General features: G+C 42.3%; 1 gene segment (V, D, J or C); it reads left to right on the top strand.

The window, feature by feature from the left end:
* Nucleotides 1-329: 329 nt before the first annotated feature.
* LOC130022875 (probable non-functional immunoglobulin lambda variable 5-48) lies at nucleotides 330-17,205 on the top strand. The segment is given in 4 exon segments: nucleotides 330-381; nucleotides 490-823; nucleotides 13,443-13,505; nucleotides 17,028-17,205. Coding segments are annotated over 4 exon segments (621 nt in total).
* Nucleotides 17,206-18,938: the final 1,733 nt, after the last annotated feature.

Here is an 18,938-nt window from a genome sequence, read left to right as displayed (position 1 = left end):
CTTATTTTCTGAGCACAGCTACTAAGTGAGAACCATTAACTCAGAGCAACCAGTCCTGGGGCCTGGGCCTGTGAACAATGAGTGGGATTCAGCTCCTGTGTCCTCTGGGCTAGGACTTGTGTGTGCTCTCTGCAGGTGCTTCCTCCTAGAAATACCCCTAAAAACACTGTCCATTCTGTCTGGAGTATCAGCTGAGCCCCATCAATATGCACAGCAGGAGATAGGCAGTTTCTAGATTTACCTGATTTGCATGTAGAGCTCCTCCTCTGGCATAGGGAGTAAAGTAGACATAGTGAAGCCAGTGCCCACTGTAGGATCAGAGGGTGTTGTGCACCATGGTCTGGGCTGCTCTCCTGCTCACGCTCCTCTTTCACTGCACAGGTATGGATAGGACTCAAGAGGCTGCCTGATAGAACTTTCTCCTTCTTCATAGTATTGATGAATTGAACCCGATTCTTGCCTGAAACTAATACAAATCTTTCTTTGCAGGGTCCCTCTCCCAGCCTGTGCTGATTCAGGAGCCCTCAGTCTCAGCATCTCCTGGATCAACAGCCAAACTCACCTGCACCCTGAAGAGTGGTATCAGTGTTGGCAGCTATAGAATATTCTGGTACCAACAGAAGACTGGGAACTCTCCCAGGTTTCTCCTTAGTTATTACACAAGTACAAATTTGGGATCCGGAGTTTCCAATCGCTTCTCTGGATCAAAAGACACCTCAGCCAATGCGGGACTCCTGCACATCTCTGGGCTGCAGCCTGAAGATGAGGCTGTCTATTACTGTATGATTGATTACAGTGGTTCTAATCACAGTGACACAGGCAGGTGAGGAAGTGGTACAAAACCTTTCATCTGTTTTGAAACTGAGATAATGACCCTGTTCCAATACAAAGCTCTTTAAGCATGTAGCAATTTTATTTGGAAGCACTTTTTGGTTCATAGTGATCTATCCAACAATTTCCTATTTAACTTAGCTGAATTTAAACCTTCTTTTGAACTTTCCATAACAATAAAGAACTCATGCAGAGATAAATGTTTAACTCAGATAATTAAACTTTAAAAGGCACTCACTTCCACCTCTGCCACTATGTAAGCTCCTCATCTATTGGCCCTGTTCCAGAGACTCAAACAAATCTCAAAGAGATAACCTAGCCATAAAAGATTAAAAATTATATATCTATCTGAAACATCCATTCCTGACAGAGAGGTTGGGGTGCTCTTGTAGGGGGATGGGCGGGCCATCTCCAGGCCAGATTAAACCTTTCAGTCACTGGGGGGTATGGTGCTGACAGCAGGTCAATCTGTACCTTTGAGGCGAGTGCATCAGTAGCCTGATGGTGTCTTCAGACTTCCAGATACCCAAAAATTGCTGCTGTTTCTTTGGCCAGACCCCAAAATCTTGGGGCGAAGTTACCAAGAAAGTAAACGGCCAAAATTTAGGTATGTGGGAGACACACACACAAACCACCTCCGGCTCAGCTGTATATTTGGAGGTATGGCCTCTCTGGTTCCTGATCGAACTGCTTAATGGTCATGATCCCAGAGACTCAGAAACAAATCTTGAAACCCAACAGCTTTTGGCAGAAATGCATCCAGACCCCGCAGTAGGTTACTGTTGCTGGGCCACCCCAGGAGGGAAAGGGTGCTGTTCCTCCGTCTGCTCCCCCTAGGCGGCTCAGTGGCCGCCAACCTCCAGAGGCCACTGGACAGTCAGATTTGGGCCTGCAGTGACAAGACAGGCGGGGCCTCATGAAATGGGGGTGGAGCCGGCCCTTTCCTCCCCATCCCAAGGAGACCCTGAGTAGCCACCCACAACCGGCCTCTCTGGCTCCTGATCAAGCTGCTTAATGGCCATGATACAAGAGACTCAGGAACAAATCTCAGAAACCAGCAGTTTTGGCAGAAATCCCTCCAGATTTAATTGTTAAAATTTTGGAATTTCAAAATCTCGCTGTCAGTACTGCAACCACGCGACATCATATGTTATTCATAATCAGCAATAGAAAACAAATAGTCTACTGTTGCCTTTTCAACAGATCTGAATGTTGTGGTAAAATTCAAAATTATACTGGTGGGTCTGGTGTCAAAATATTGAATGTAATCAAAGTAGAGAGAGAGTAATTTGGAAATCATCTGCCCCACAGGTAGGCGGAGGGTGTGAGGTAGGGGTATATTGGGGTTTTGGGGGTGGAGAATGGGCACTGGTGAAGGGATGGGTGTTTCTTTGTCTGACCGAGACTTAAACCGGTAAGCTTTGTAACTGCTCTCACAGTGATTCAATAAATAAAATTATAACAAAAATGAAAAAGAAATAGAAGGTGGAGTTCCTGCCCGATTCAAACAGCTAATCAGTGGCTGAACAAATAGCATTACTCTTACATAAAAAAAAACCCTTTTAGCCACTCCCACACCCCCACACCTTAAAGCCACGTTCTAGTCAAAAATTGAACTTCAACAAAACAATCCAGTAAGAGCTCTTAAGTTTCTAGAGCACGTAGCAACAAATACATGTTCATCATCTACATTACTGATTTGCCAGTAATAGATGGATGGGATGCAAAGTAGAGACCAACCAATCTCGAGCATTAACAACGAAGGTTACCTTGCAACAACAGCTTAATAAAACCCTCAGACAAGGACATCATGTCTCCATGGTGAAACAGAAAATTTTCACAAATATTCTTCTACAGAAACATTTTTTGATCATTTTGCTATGGATTAAAAAGCAATTTCAAATAAATTATTGCCTACCTGCTATAAGCACAAGATTGAGTGGTGATTGGGACAATGGAGAAAATGGAGGAAGGAAGGTGGGATTGGTGTTGGAATATTGAATGCCTGTAATCAGTCATCATGAATAACCCTCTAAATCTAGTAGTGCTGTAACACTGTCCTCTCGTTGTTCATCAATTTGCTCGAGTGGGCCGAGTAATGTCTCTATTGTAAGACTTGTTGTTATGGTGTTTGGCATATTGAACACGTGATGGGTAGCTTGCCGGTCTTTGCCGTGTGGGCGAGATACTATCGGTAGCTTGCTGGGTACTCTGAGAGGAGCAGAGGAATCGGTGTTTAAGTAAAATGCATAGGGTTTGGAGTCGCGGGTGGTGGAGTGAGGGTCAACCAAAACCAGTTGGGCTGTGTTCCAAAAGATTATTTACATTGCAATTTATCCTGCATTGCTCAGATCACCAGTACCATGGTACACATAGAAATCCTTCTATCACCCTTGGAATATATTATTGCAGGCATTTGAGATTTGTATTACAGTACCACATATCCTCACTCCTTTTTTTTAATTTAATTTTTTAAAAATTTTATAGGGAAGGGGCTGGAGCGGTAGCACAGCGGGTAGGGCGTTTGCCTTGCATGCAGCCAACATGGCCGACCCGAGTTCGATTCCTCCGCCCCTCTCGGAGAGCCCGGCAAGCTACCGAGAGTATTCGATATGCCAGACACAGTAACAACAAAGTCTCCAATGGAGACGTTACTGGGCCCGCTTGAGCAAATCAATGATGAACGGGAGGGCCTTTACTTTTATTAGGGAAACACCATGAAGTAAAGTTTTAGACTTACAAATTTTTGTGCTTGGGTTTCAGTTATAAATGATCGAATACCATCCGTCCATCAGGGCCCATTCTCCACCACCACTGATCCCAGTATCCCTCCCACCCCCCCACCCCATCTTCCCCAGCCCACCCTGCCTCTGTGGCAGGGCATTCCCTTTTGTGCTCTCCTTTTGGGTGCTGTGGTTTGTAAATGAGGCATTGAATGGCAATGATGTTTGATCTATAGTCTACTTTCCGCATGCATCTCCCATCCTGGGAGGATGCTACCAACACCCTTTTTTTCTGATGCTCTCATCTCTATCTGAGCTACCTTTTCCCCTAGCATGTGCGGCTGGCCTCCAAGCCATGGAGTAAACCTCCTGGTACTTATCTCGGCTATTCTTGGGGTCAGTCTCCTATTTTGTTAATGTTCCCCAGAATGCAAAGTTTAAGAAGAGAACTCCCAGAATGACCACCAAGTGGGAGCTCTTCGGCTTTGTTGCGGCAACATGGGAAGATGCCGTCACTGACAACATTGATGAAGAATATGATCGAATGATTCAGCACCTCCATGATTGGGCGAGGAATGCCAAGAGAGAGATAACCACAAAAAAGCGCCTTTCTTCGAACACTCTTGAACTTATTCGCCAACGTGGCTTGGCACATGTCTCAGGCAACCGCAAGCGAACATCTGAGCTGGCAAAACAATGCAGAGAAGCCATCAAAAATGACCTCAAAGACAGGAGAGCAGCAATGCTGGTAGATATGGCAGAAGTTGGGAAAAGCATTCGTAATGCCTGCCTGTCCTTCACCAACTACAAGACCAAGATAACTGCCCTCTGACATCCTGATGGATCTATCACATCTTCCAGAAGGACAATGGAGAAGATTATTCATAACTTCTACTCAGATCTCTTTAATAGCCACATCCACTTGCCCACATACCACATTCCACATGATGGATATATCGTTCCCAATGTTCTTCCTTCCGAAATCCAACATGCCATCTCATCAGTAAAGAAACAAAGAGCACTTGGCCCAGACAAGGTCAGGCCTGAGCACCTGAAGAACTTACCATCAGTACTCATCAATACACTGGCTCAGCTGTTTACACACTACCTGTCTGAATGCAAGGTTCCATCCCAATAGAAAACCAGCAGAACTGTACTACTATACAAGAAGGGAGACATCCAAGACATTGGCAACTATCGCCCAATCTGCCTATTGTCTGTCATCTACAAACTGTTCACTCAGTCATCCTGAATAGGATTAGAACACTAGATGAAGGACAACCATGTGAACAAGCCGGATTCTGAAAAGGATTCAGTACCATCAACCATATCCATACGATTACTAAGCTCATTGAGGTTTCTCAGGAGTTCAAGATGCCGCTCTTTCTAACGTTCATTGATTTAAAGAAGGCCTTTGATTCTCTTGAGACAGAAGCAGTCATAGAATCCCTGGCCAATCAGGGAGTACAAACTCAATACATCAGGATCCTTCGTGAGCTCTATTACGGATTCACTACCAGGATCTCACCATTCTACAAAGAAGTAATCATCCATGTCAAGAGAGGGGTTCGGCAGGGTGATACCATTTCACCAAAATTCTTCAGTGCCACCCTTGAGAACATCATGCGACAACTGGAATGGGAAAGCATGGGAGTGAATATAGATGGTCGGCAACTACACCACCTCCGCTTTGCTGATGACATCGTTCTAATAACACCAAATATCAGCCAAGTGGCACAAATGCTGACTGACTTTGACTGTGAGTGTAGAAAGGTCGGACTACAACTGAATCTTATGAAGACAATATTTATGAGAAACAGCCTCATTCCTGATGCTCCATTCGCTCTCAACAGAACCACCATCTCCGAATGCAACAGTTATATATACCTAGGTCGAGAAATCAACATAATGAATGACCTGGCACCTGAGTTGCACAGGAGGAAGAGAGCGGCTTGGAATGCCTTCAAGAGTGTTGAAGAAATAACTAAGAGGACAAAGAACCTCCAGCTGTGAGCACATCTCTTCGATTCCACTGTTCTTCCTGCATTAACATACGCCTCAGAGACCTGGGCCCTATGAAAACAGGATGAGAGCACTATTCGGGTCTCTCAAAGAGGAATCGAAGAGCTATGCTTGGAATATCACGATTCACTCAAATGAGAGATAGAATCCGGAGTTCTGATCTTCGTCAACGCTCAAGAATCAGGGACACTGTCTCATTTGCCAAGGCATCAAAAATCAGATGGGTTGGACACATAGTGAGGTTTATGGACAACCGCTGGACTAGAGCCATTTCTGACTGGATTCCACGGTATGTCAAAAGATCGTGTGGATGCCCACCTACAAGATGGTCAGACTTCTTCATCAAGACCCTGAATGATCGGTTTGAGGCTCTGCAAGTTCCTAGAACGAACAGATGCCACTGGGCTACGCTAGCACGCAACAGGGATGAATGGAGACGTTACTGGCACCCGCTCGAGTAAACCAATGAATAACGAGGGATCAAGTGATCAAGTGATGTTCCCCAGATGAATGTAATCTTTCTATGTCTGTCCCTCTCTTTCTGAATCATTTCACTTAGCATGATACTTTCCATGTCGTACCACTTGTATGTAAATTTCATGACTTCATCTTTTTGAACAGCTAACAGCTACATAGTACTCGATTGTGTAGATATACCAAAGTTTCCTTAACCAGTCATTTGTTCTAGGGCACTTAGGTTTTTTCCAGATTCTGGCTATTGTAAACAGTGCTGCAATGAACAAACAAGTGCATATGTCACTTCGACTATATGTTTTTGCCTCTCTGGGATATATCCCCAGGAGTGGTATTGCTGGTCACCCTTACTCATAATGATAGTCTTCTGTGCTCAGGGATATGCCATTTTCTCTGGTCATCTGGAAGTGATAGTCAGATGTGAGAAATTGTGTAAACTGAAATTTTAAAAAATCCAGCAAAGAGATAGTCTTGATTCCAGTTTTCAGGTACTGAAGCTCAATTGCAAAGTCTGAACAGAGAGGTCTCCAGAGACAATCTTTGTTTGAGATGCTGGGTCAACATTGATCTATTTCAGGAAAAGTGGTAAACTCAGTAGTTGCATGCATCACTTTTAGAGCCAACATTACTCAGGATCCAAGAGCTTTCCCCTGATTATGTTTTCAGGTCCTAACCCCTAAAAACTAAGAGCAAATCAAGGCTGTGTGAAGTCTGGACTATTTTGATATGGAATGTTAGATGACTAATTGATTAAAGTCTTCATGGATACCTCAAGTGATGAAGCCATCAGGGGCACTCTACGTGTACACAAAGAACCCCCAGAGGGATGCTGGACAGTCTGCCATGTGAATCAAAGAAGAGGTTAACCACCACATCCAGTAGGGATTTCTAGACACAGGACTAGCATCTGCATTAACATGGGAATGTGTGTGGGCAGAGAATGCTATGGTTATGACTTTCATGAAACCCCAAAAGGGAGGTAAGATAACAAAAATACAGGAACTTATGATCTATATAATTAGGGAATTATAAACTAAAAAATAAATTAGATATCACCACACAATAGACTAGAAAAGCTTCAGTATACTGAAAACTATTTGAAAATGAAAAGACAGAGAAATCATAACAGCAAATATAGTACATACCTAACAACCGAATGATCAAGATTAACATCATATCTAATTTTAGGTAAAAACAAAACATACATAAGAAATATATATATTATTTTGCATTTTTCTGTAAATGTAAAATTCTCAGATAAAAAATCTCCTTCACAAACACATAGGAAAAAGAATAAAAATATTTTCTTTTTCCTAGGCGTGTTCTTAAGATTTGCCAAACCTTTTATTTGTACTGCATGCAATCCCATAATAGCCTGTTAAACTTTTTTTGCCAGGTGATACCCATCGCTTACTATTGACTGTGTTCTCATGGATCACTCCTAGGAATCTGGAGAGACCTTATGAGACACTGACGATTGAACCCTGATCATAGAAGGAGGTACCTTCCCCACTGAACTATAGCTCAACCCCAGGACAGATTTTTAACAATCAACATGATGTCACCTTCATGTAAACCAAAACCAATAAAAAATATTTCTGAAATAAAATGTGTTATGAATACAAAGAAAGGGTATATTACATTTGATAATTGCTAAATCGGTGCAAGGATAGGTATACACTTAGGCAGAATTGAAACTTTGAGGAGGCTATTGAACAAAATGAAAGAGGCGTAAACAAAGATTCGCAAAAATTGAGCCAGAATGATGGTTCTAAGAAGCATTCAAGGGGTTCTGATTTGAATTGTAGCAATATTTTGTGTGACTTCTATTAAAAATAAGCAAAAGCAAAACTTAAGAATTTGGTTTTTCGCATGATGAAAAAGGGTCTTTTAAAAGACTGAAAAACACTTGAGGGAAAAAATCCCTTTGCTCTGAATAACTAAAATACACTAAACATTACCTTGAAATATCAAAAGGGGGAAATGATGCTTTTGAAGTGAACAAGGCCTGCAGCACTCTAGTAGTACCAACAGGTGCTTCCTCCCAAGGGAACAAACCAGCTCAAAACCAACCCAGGCTCCCCTTCACAGCAGTGCCAGTCATGTACTGAAGACACAGAATTGGGGGAGGGAATTTATGCTAAATGGCTTAGAATTGCAGCAAGCACACACAAAACAAACCCATCCCCCAGGTCAGAGGGAAATAAAAGAGGCCCCAGAGTCCTATGTCAACTGTGGGCCCAGAATGTCCTGGAAAGTCTGCACCATGAGCAGGAGTTCTCTCCTCCTCATCATCTTCTTCCTCCTTACTTATTGCCCAGGTTTGTGGAAATTTCAGTGACTAACCTTTGGGGAATTTCTCTGACTTCTATTTTTATTCCTGACATGCTTCTGTTTTCATTTCAGGATCCAATTCTCAGGCTGTGGTGACTCAGGGGCCTTCATTAACTGTGAACCCAGGAGGGACAGTCGTTCTCACATGTGCTTTCAGCACTGGAGCAGTCACTGACGGTCACTATCCATACTGGTTCCAGCAGAAGTCTGGTCAAACTCCCAGAACAATGATTTACAACACAAACAAAAAATACTCCAGGACTCCGACCCGGTTCTCAGGCTTTATCCTTGGGAACAAAGCAGCCCTCATAATCTCAAAGGCCCAATCAGAGGATTAGGATGAATACTACTGTTGGCTGGGATACAGTGGTGCTCTACACAATGACACGTTTAGATGATGAGCCAGTACATAAATCTGTTCTTGTTACCTTGGGTCTATGAATAATCTTGCTATACAGTTGCTGTAGATCTCCATGCATTTAGATTTAAGTTTTACTCAATTCTATCACATTTGAAATACTCCTTGAGTTGTCACTAATTTTTTAATTTAAAATTTTATTCTATATTATGACTCGCGATTTACCAAGTTATTCATTACATATAGTTATTTCGAGTATACAATGTTCCAACACCAATCCTACCATCAGTGTGTCTTTCCTCCTCCAATGTCTATAACCCACCACTCAGGCCTGCCCTCTTAGCAGGCACAAAAATATTTACTTCATATTGCTTACTACAACATAAAGATGGGCAGTGTTGACCTGGTAAAAGGAGACAATTGCAATGATCCCTGTGACTGATTATCACAGACATAGACTACTGACTGATGGTCAATAGACAGGTTTACTCAGGAGAAGCAATGATTATATAAAAACAAAAAAAAAATCAGTACATCCAGAAAAAGGAGATGTGGTAAGATGTGGTAAGAAAAGTGAAGATTAATAGGAAGGAAAAATAATGGTATATGGGTTGTGTGCAGTTTCTGGCAAAATATATATCCAGGTCTCTAAACTCTCTAAATAGGAACAAAGATTTGACTCCTCAATGATGTTTGGAGGGATCGTTCATGATGAGAGATGTGTATTGAAAGCAGATAAAGGACAAAACGTGATAGCCTTTCAGTATTTATATTGAAAACCATAATGTCCAAAAGTAGAGAGAAAGTGTGGGGAAATTATCTACCATAGAGACGGGAGGGAGGCATTTGTAAAGGGGGGAGATACTGGGGATATTGGTGGTGGAAATGTGTACAGATGAGATATGGGTGTTCAATCATTGTATGGCAGAAACTCAAACATGAAAGCTTTATAACTGAATTCCACGGTGATTTAATGAAAAAAAATAAAAAAGTTAGACTCCTTTATAGATTTTGTGTAGCAAAGAAGCTCCCATCCTCAAGCCTGGTCGATTATAAATTATTAATCTTTAATTCATCTATAATGTTCTCCAGGAAACATTAGGTTCCTATCTTCAGTCCATCGCCATTGTTTGGAGTCATTATCCAAGCTTTTGCCTCTAGGATGTTTTTGAGCATTCTCACAGGTTACCCAGTCCAGGTGGCTGAGGAGCTGTGCCAGTAGGAATTTCTAGAAAAGGCAAATGGAATTATCAAAACTCAGATCAAAAAATAAATTTTTGATAATTTTTGATAATTATGTCTCACAATGGTGTTACTAAAGTTAGGGTCTGAGGATTTACTGGGTTGATTGTTGCTAACTGAATCTTCTGTATTATTGGTTTTGCTCATTGAGATTGGTGGTCTTCTGTTCGACTTTCCCATCAAATTTTCTGTAGTCCTACTGGGCTGATAGTAGGACTACCAAATTTGGAGTCTTTGTCTGTGGACAAAGCCTTCAGGATCTATGGATCTGGAACAATTTGTATCTTGATGAGGTTCAGTTGTGAATCTGGGCAAGTTCCAAGCCACTTAGTATCTAGTGTGTCTGGGGGATTCTGTGCCTTCAGGCAGAAAGGAGAATTTGCCTGTCCCCTTCCAAGAAGGTCCTGAAGATTCATCTTCTTCTTTTCATTATTTTCAAGATTACTTATAGAGGTGGACAGTTTCTATGCTAGGGGCTGTGAATTATGATGGGGGCTGCTGTATCTTACAGCAGAAAGAAGACTCTCCTGCCCCCATTACAAGAGGGTTCCGTAGTTTGTAGTCCATAGACCAGTCTCACCTGGAAGGATTCAGTTGCTTGTCATTCTTTTTCTGAGATTTTATTTTATCCATCATTTATAGCACATTTCTGTGCTTTCTCATTTTGTTTAAAACTACTATGGCTCGAATTGGATTACTGTATTCTCTTGACTTGCTTTTTTAGGATTTCTGTGGAATTTGTAGGCTAAAGGGTTAGACTAAAGATATTTATTCATAATGTTGAGATTATCGTATATATGAACACTCCTGAACATGTCTTGATTAATGTGTCAATGCAGGGATAAAATCAAACTAGTAGAGAGGCCTCTGGGCTGGAGTGATAGCACAGCGGTAGGGCATTTGCCTTGCATGCAGCAAACTTGGCCGACGCGAGTTTGATTCCTCTGCCCCTCTTGGAGTGCCTGGCAAGCTACTGACAGTATCTCGCCCACACGGCAGAGTCTGGCAAGCTACCCGTGATGTATTCGATATGCCAAACACAGTAACAACAAAGTCTCCAATGGAGACGTTACTGGGCCCGCTCGAGCAAAAAGATAAACAACGGGAAGACAGTGGCAGACAGGTCTCTATTGGAGAGTAGAATACATTCTGAACTGAGACTGAGAGTGAGCTCTAAAGTCTCCCTCTCCTTAGGCAGCTCTATTGTAAATGCTTTCCAGCCACTTCAAGTTATCAGTAATGATTCATCTTTGGTCTGGTCTAAAGATTCTGTTCCCCAGGTCTTTTTCAAGAGTTAAGACAGTAAGAGGTCTAGGAGATACACCTGTAAGATCGTCAGCAGCAGACCCAAAACAATCAGAGTGAGGATACAATGAAGATATTCTCAAGGTCTAGAGCTACCATATTCTTTCGGTTTTTGCAGGGAGAGCAGGCCATCCTACCCAGCTTTTCTCAGGGGTTCCTCATGCCCTTTCTCTCAGAAATTACACTTGGGATTTCTCAGGTGTAGGATGGCATTGGTTTGTCCTCCCTTCCTTGCCACAAGAAACTCAGGTTTATTACAGTGCTCCTGAGGCACTTCCATTCCATTGTGTTTATCTGTAAACTCTGCCCTATGATCTCCTCCCAACCAGTTAATCAGATTTTCAACTACTCAGAATCTGTTAATTTGTAAGGTCAGATCATTCTAAGACACTGAAATTGTATTGTAATTTAATACTGCCTTTCTTCTCTCCTTATGTCTTTTGAATAGTTTACTTTAAAGTAAAGTCCCTTCTGTAGAGATACAGGAAGTCAGTTAATATTATGCTTTGTAACTTAGGATTTAATTGGTTTTGAATATTATTCACTCCTGGGCATCTGCTTTTTTGACTTAACCCTCATTTGCCCTTAGTTCCTAGCCACCCAAAAGCAGGGTCCCGATCAGGGACCAAATGGACCCAGGGCAAGCTGTGAGCTACCCAGGCCAAAGTGCCACGATTCTTAACTCTAAGTTAAGAGCTTGATCATGGACAGATGCTATCATGATCCAAAAGTAACAGTGAGTCTAGGACCCTGCTACAGATAGGAAAGATTATCTGGACTGAGCACTGCAGTCTGAGATTGAGATGGCCCTAGGAGATCAATTCCATAAGCTTAATGTATTTCTTACTATGTCCATACAAAATGATTAATATTATGAATGATTATATGTTTGTTGGAGAAACATATAAGAGGAGAAACACACTCGGGGGATTCCGTTCTAAGGTTGGGTTGTCCTGCTGAGAGAGTATCTGTCCTAGAAGTGGCTTTCCCCGAAGGAAAGTACTTTACCCCTATTGATTGTGACAACACCTATGTATAATTGTTACCCCAACCCCTCATGCTTGGGGATTTAACTAGACTGTAAGAGTGTACTGAGGGATCAGGATTCAGACTCTAGAAGGAGAAGGAGAAAGGGGATTCAGATCCAGATTCAAGAGCCAGGAGGAGAATGAAGAGGGATCGAGAAGGGAAATGAAGTAGCATGGGGGAGGAAGAAGCAGGAGGAGAATCAGAGGAGAATGGAGATGGGATTGTAATAAACTGCAACTGACACCATCCAGCCTGGCCCTCATTTTCTTCCTTAGCCTGCCCAATACTGTGACCTCCCCAGGGTGGCGGAACGGCCTGAGACTACCGAAAGTGGGAGGCGGGAGAGATAGACTGCTGCCGTTTTTTTGAGTTTTCACACTCATGGACCATATGGGATGCTGGGGATGGAATTCATGTTGGCTACCTCTATGGCAAAGCCGGAATCCATTGTACTATTACTCCAGCCTCTATCACATTTCTTTTTATTTTATAAGTTGCATTTGCTTTTAGCTATGATAGATCAGTGTCTCGAAGTCATTTTTATACCTTTGAACTAGTACATTTGCTGCAAGCATATCTATGGGGAGTCAGAACTGTCTACTTACTTATAAGGTGGTAGAATGGTGGATTCAAACTTTCTATACCTGTGGACAGGTTCATTGAGTGGTAGTTAAAGAATGCTTTACTAGACTTTAAAGAACAGAAATCACTGCAGATGAATATAGTTCCAATTATGAGCATGGGCATTGATACAACATGTGATCTGCATAGCAAAAGACTTGATGTAGAGATGAGTTTTTCTTATGAGCAGGCCACAGTAGAACTTGTTCAGTTTGACCAAATTCTAAATTCATCTTTACCAGCTTAAATTACACTGCCTACATTGGGGATCACAGGATAAATTGTCAGCCACCAATCCGGATAAGCTCCATGCTAACAAACACATAAATCGATCCTAAGGCTTCAAGTACCTTCTAAAGCAGGGATTTTTGGAGTTGTCCACTTTAGTATTGACTCATTAGCTATTTGCTGGTGGTTTGGTTTCCTCCATTGGTGGAGAATATCTGTTTCCACTCTAGCACTGTGCCATGGAGTCTGTTCTCTGCTTTCTCTTCTCTCTGTAGAAATGCCTCTAATGATGCACCTGACTGCGATTCGAGATGCAACTTACCTCCTTGTAAATCAAGGTAACCTGGAGAAAAATCAATAATATTATTTACATTTTCTGCCAGATTCAAAGTCTTCCACAATCTCTCACTATGGGGCCATTGCTCCTACACTCATCGGGTCATGTTTCAGAACTGAAATTTCACTTTGTTAATAATCCATTGAGCTATTGGAAGAAAACATGGAGCATCTTTACTTGTCTACTAGTTTTTTGCTGAAGGTTTCATAATGCATTGTTTTCATTACATTTTGATTATAAAGCTTAAGCAATGGGTTAAATTCTGCAATCATTCTCTCCCTGGAAAATATGGAGGCCGGAGGTATCTTGCAATGCCTCTGATCACAATGCCTCACACTGGTTTCTCTGCACTATTCTATAAGGATGCATTCCAGACCTGAAGTGTCTAGGGATGAGGATAAATGGGAGGATTCACTTGGAACTGCCTAATGCTCTCTGATGAGGTCTCAAATGCCAAGATATTCAGGTGCATGGACACCAGCACAGGCAACTTGAAGAGATACTCTGAGAGGTCCATCAAATCAAGCACAGTATAGTGGTTCTATTTCTTCTACAAATACAAAAAACCAGTCCCAGGGATTTTGCAGCAGCCCACTCTCTAGCAATAAAGTTTGGGATAGGATGAAGATGTCATACCAGATGCAATACCATTTATCAACAAGGGATTTTGTTTTAGTTTTGCTTTGCTTTAAGAACTGAAAACTAAGCAAGATTCAGATATAAAATTTAAAAGTTATTGGTACAGATGAGGCACATATACATTACATAAGCACTTACCTATATGTCAAATTATCTACATTATTCTAAAATTTGGGGGGGAACACACTTCAATTAACACAGAAAATTTCTAGAGCTTAGAGTCTCTGTTCAACCGAGTTGTCTAAGAAGAGTGGACAAGGAGAAGGAAAAAGTGCTGGTTCACGAAGACTCCCCCTTCTCAAAATTCATCCATCCAGTGACTGTCTGGGGAATTACTGACACTGGAGTTAGCTATTTGTGACCTAACAACTCCAGATCTGAGAAATGAAGGTTGGAAACTAGAAAAAAAAGACAAGCAGCCCCTATCTGATGCATATTGGGAAAATAACTTCCCATTCTGAGCTCTTTCTGTATTTTGGTCAGTTTCTTTTGATGTGGAGAAGTTTCTTAGTTTCATGTAATCCCATTTGTTTATATTTCTTTCCACTTGCTTGGTTAGTGGTGTTTCACCCTTGAAGATGCCTTTAGCTTCAGTGTCATGGGGGGTTATGCCTACATTTCCCTCCATGTATCTTATGGATTCAGGTCTTATATTGAGGTCTTTACTCCATTTGGATCTGAATTTTGTGTTTGGCATTAGACAGAGGTCTGAGTGAATTTTTTTGCGTGTAGTTGTCCAGCTTCCCCAGCACCACTTGTTGAAGAGGCTTTTCTTTCTCCCTTTCACATTTCTTGTTCCTTTATTAAGTGATCATATACTTGAGAGGCTGTATCAGAATATTCACTCTGTTCCAGTGGTTTGAGGGTCTGTTTTTTATTAAATTACTACTACTTTGTAGTACAGTTTGAAATTGGGGAAAGTGATGCCACCCATCTTCTTCTTCCCAATGATTGCTATAGCTATTCGTGAGGGTTTATTATTCCAAACAAATTTCAGGAGTGCTTTATCTGTTTCTTTGAAAAATGTCATGAGTGTCCTTATAAGGACTGCATTGAATCTGTATAAAGCTTTGGGGAGTGTTGCCATTTTGACAATGTTAGTCCTCCTGACCCATGAGCAGGGGATGCATCATCATTCCCTAGTGTCCTCTTTTATTTTCTGAAGTAGTGTTTTGTAGTTTTCTTTTATAGACCCTTCGCCTCTTTAGTTAAGATGATTCCAAGGTACTTGATTTTCTGAGGCACTATTCTGAACAGGAATGTGTTTAAAATATCTCTTTCTTCTTTTTCATTATTTGTATTTAGTAAAGCAATGGTCTTAATATTCAGGATATACAAGATACTGGTAGAACTTTACAAGAAAAAAATCTCCACCTCTCATAAAAAAATAGAGAGAAGGAATGAACAGAAACTTCTTCCAAAAAAAATAAATTTAAATGGTCAAAAGACACATGAATAAATGCATTATATGGCTAATCATCAGAGAGATGGAAATCAAAACAACGAGATATCATCTTACACCACAGACACTGGAATACATCAAAAAAACAAGTACAACCAGGGCTACAGTGGATGTGGAAAGATGAATTCTCTTTCATTGTTGGTAGGAATGCTGACTGCTCCATTCTTTTGGGAAAACAATTTGAACATTTCTTCAAAAACTAGAAATTGAGCTCCTATGAGACCTACAATACTACTTCTGGTAATATATCCTGAAGATGCAAAATATATAGTGGAAATAACATCTACACTTGCAAGTTTATTGCAGCACTGTTTACAATAGCCCAAATCTGGGAAAAAAACTTGCGTGCCCAAGAACAGATGACTGGTAAAGAAAATTTGGTATATCTACACAATGGAATACTATGCAGCTGTTAGAAAAGAGGAAATCATGGTGTTTGCATATAAGTGGATGGACATGGAGAGTATCATGCTATGAGTCAGAAAGAGAGGGACAGACAGAATGACTGCATCATTTGTGGAATGTAAAGTAACATAATAGGAGATTAATAACGAAGGACCGTAGAGATAAGGACCAGAAGTATCACACCACGACTTGGAAGCTGCTTCACATGCTGGAGTAAAAGGCAGCTGGGTTATCGAATAGAGCACTAAGTATATGATGCTTGGAGGGTTCGCTCAGGATGGTAGATACATGCTGAAAGTAGACTATGGACCAAAGATGATGGCCTCTTAGTACCTCTATTGCACATTATGACACGAAAGGAAAGAGAAAGAGGGAAAGAAAATTTGCCTGCCACAGCTGCAGGGGATGGAAGAGGTGGGAGGTGGCAGGGGGAATACTAGGAACACTGGTGTGGAGAATGGACACTGATGGAGGGATGTGTACTCGATTATTGTATGATTGAATAGTAATTATGAAAGTTTGTAAGTCCTTAACTGTATTTCACAGTAATGCAATAAAAAATGAATAAAATTTTAAAATAAGAAAAGAAAGAAGACAAGCTGGAATGAATCTTTTCTTAAGTAGACACTAGAGGGGGTTATGTGCCATGCTCTGAGAGCTGCAGTGAGATGAACTCCCCCAGACACTGGGACCCTCTAGCACATGTCACGGACTTGGAACAACTGAGAAACACTGCCATGGTCACACTGCTGAGTGACCCTCAGGAACTCATTTGCATGACAGCCCCAACTCCACAGAAAGAAGCAGGCATAAGGAGAGCTTGGAGGTTGGTCCTGAGCTGAGGGGTCTGACAAATCACAGCCTTGGATTGTATCCACCATGGCCTTGACTCCTCTTCTGCTCACATTTCAGGCTTACTGCATAGGTTAGGGGGACTCTCTGGGTTGGTGGAGAAAATGGCAAAGATACTCTGCACCTTGTCTCATCTTCTGTCCTTGGTCTCCTGTCTGTTTTCAGGGATCACTTCTCAGAATGTGGTGACTCAAGAACCATGACTAGTCACAACTGCTGGAGACACAGTTACATTCACCTGTGGCTTCAGTACTGGGGTTATCTTTTTCAGGTACTGAAGAATTTCCGCAAAGAGATCATCTGGCCTTTCTTTTCAGGCACCGAAGTTTCAGTTGTGAAATAAGGACAGAGGGTTCTGCATGAGTGGAGCTGGGTCTGAGGTGCTGGGTGCTTTCTATCCCGATGCTGGAAAGTGAATGAATCACTTTTATTTTTTTTCTTTTTATATTTATATATTGAATTACTGTGGGAAAATTTTCTAAGCTCTCAGTTTTAAGTCTCGGTCATACAATGATCAAACACCTTTCCTTTCACCAGTACTCATTTTTCACCACCAAGAACCCCAGTATACCCCCCTCCCACCCCTCCAAATGCTTGTGAGGCAGATGATTTCTACTTATCTCTTCTCTACATTGATTACATTCATTATTTCGACAAAAGATGCACCATTATTGTTTAGAATTTCCCCCCAAACAATCAGAATTGCTGAAAAGGCATTGTGAAATATTTTCTTTTCTATAGCTGGTTATAAGAATCATATAATGTCACGCAGCCACGATTTTGGATTTCTGCAAAGAGCCAGATAGTTACGAGATTGGTTTCTGTGTGTCTGGTGTTATGGCCGTGCTGGAGAGCCACTCGTGGGGGGTAACTCGTGACCTCAGTAGGGCGTGAAGGATGTGCCAGTACCGGCCCCCTTCCCATGAGACTGCAGTTGCCCCATCACCGCTGACTCATACCTGGCTTTCCAATACTCTCTGAGGTGGCGGCCACCTTTCTGCCGGGAGCGAAAAAGATGGAAGGGAGAAACACCCTTTCCCTCCCAGGGAGGCATGGTGCCGTAGTTTAACACAGGGACCATTCACTTTTCTGCCATGAGCTTCCAGGCCCTGGATTAAGTCCTTTTGCCTCTGGAGCCATGGCCATGGCAGAGAGCTGCTCATGGGAGGCAACTCATGACCTCATAGGACGTGAAGGACAAGCCGGTACAGCCCCCCTTCCCATGAGACTGCAGTTGCCCCATCACCGCGGGTTCATACCTGGCTTTCCAATAAGCTCTGAGCCGGCGGCCACCTTGTATGCAGTCCAGATGCATTTCTGCCAAAAGCCACTGGGTTTCAAGATTTGTTTCTGAGTCTCCAGTATCATGGCTATTAATCAGCTTGATCAGGAGCCAGAGAGGCTGTTTGTAGGCGACGACTCGGGGTCTCATTGAGATGGGGAGAAAGAGTTGGCTCCACCCCAACGTGGAGAGGCCCCATGTGTCTCGTCACTGCAGGCCCAAACCTGTGGCCTCTGGAGGATGGCGGTCACCAGGCTGCCAGGGGAAACAGGCCAAGGCACAAAACCTATTCCCACCTGGAGTGGCCCAGCGCCAGTGACCTACTGCAGGAACAGGACACATTTCTGCCAAAAGCCTTTGGGTTCCGAGATTCATTTCTGAGTCTCTGGGATCATGGCCATTAAGCAGTTCAATCAGGAACCAGAGAGGCCATGCCTCCAATTATATGGCTGAGCCGGAGGTGGTTTGTGGGTGTGTCTCCCACATAACTAAATTTGGCCATTTACTTTCTTGGTAAACTTTGCCCCAAGTTTTTGGGATCTGGCCAAAGGCACAGCAGCAATTTTGGGGTGTCTGAGAGCCTGACATTGCCATAAGGCTGCTGACGCACTCACCTCACAGGTAGAGATTGACCTGCTGGCAGCACCATTCCCTCGAAAAAGTGAATAAATCACTTTTAGAACCCACATCACACAGGATCCAATAGCTTTCCATAGATTAGATTATGGAGTCTGAAAGCTATACTCTATCTTCTCCTTCTTACACCACACAAGCAGTTGGCCCACGATGTTGAT

This window comes from Sorex fumeus, unplaced genomic scaffold (genome assembly GCF_029834395.1).
Source record: "Sorex fumeus unplaced genomic scaffold, SorFum_2.1 ptg000021l, whole genome shotgun sequence".
NCBI classification, from domain to species: Eukaryota; Metazoa; Chordata; class Mammalia; order Eulipotyphla; family Soricidae; genus Sorex; species Sorex fumeus.
Note: the sequence above shows the minus strand (reverse complement) of the source record. Positions and strands in the feature narration are given on the sequence as shown.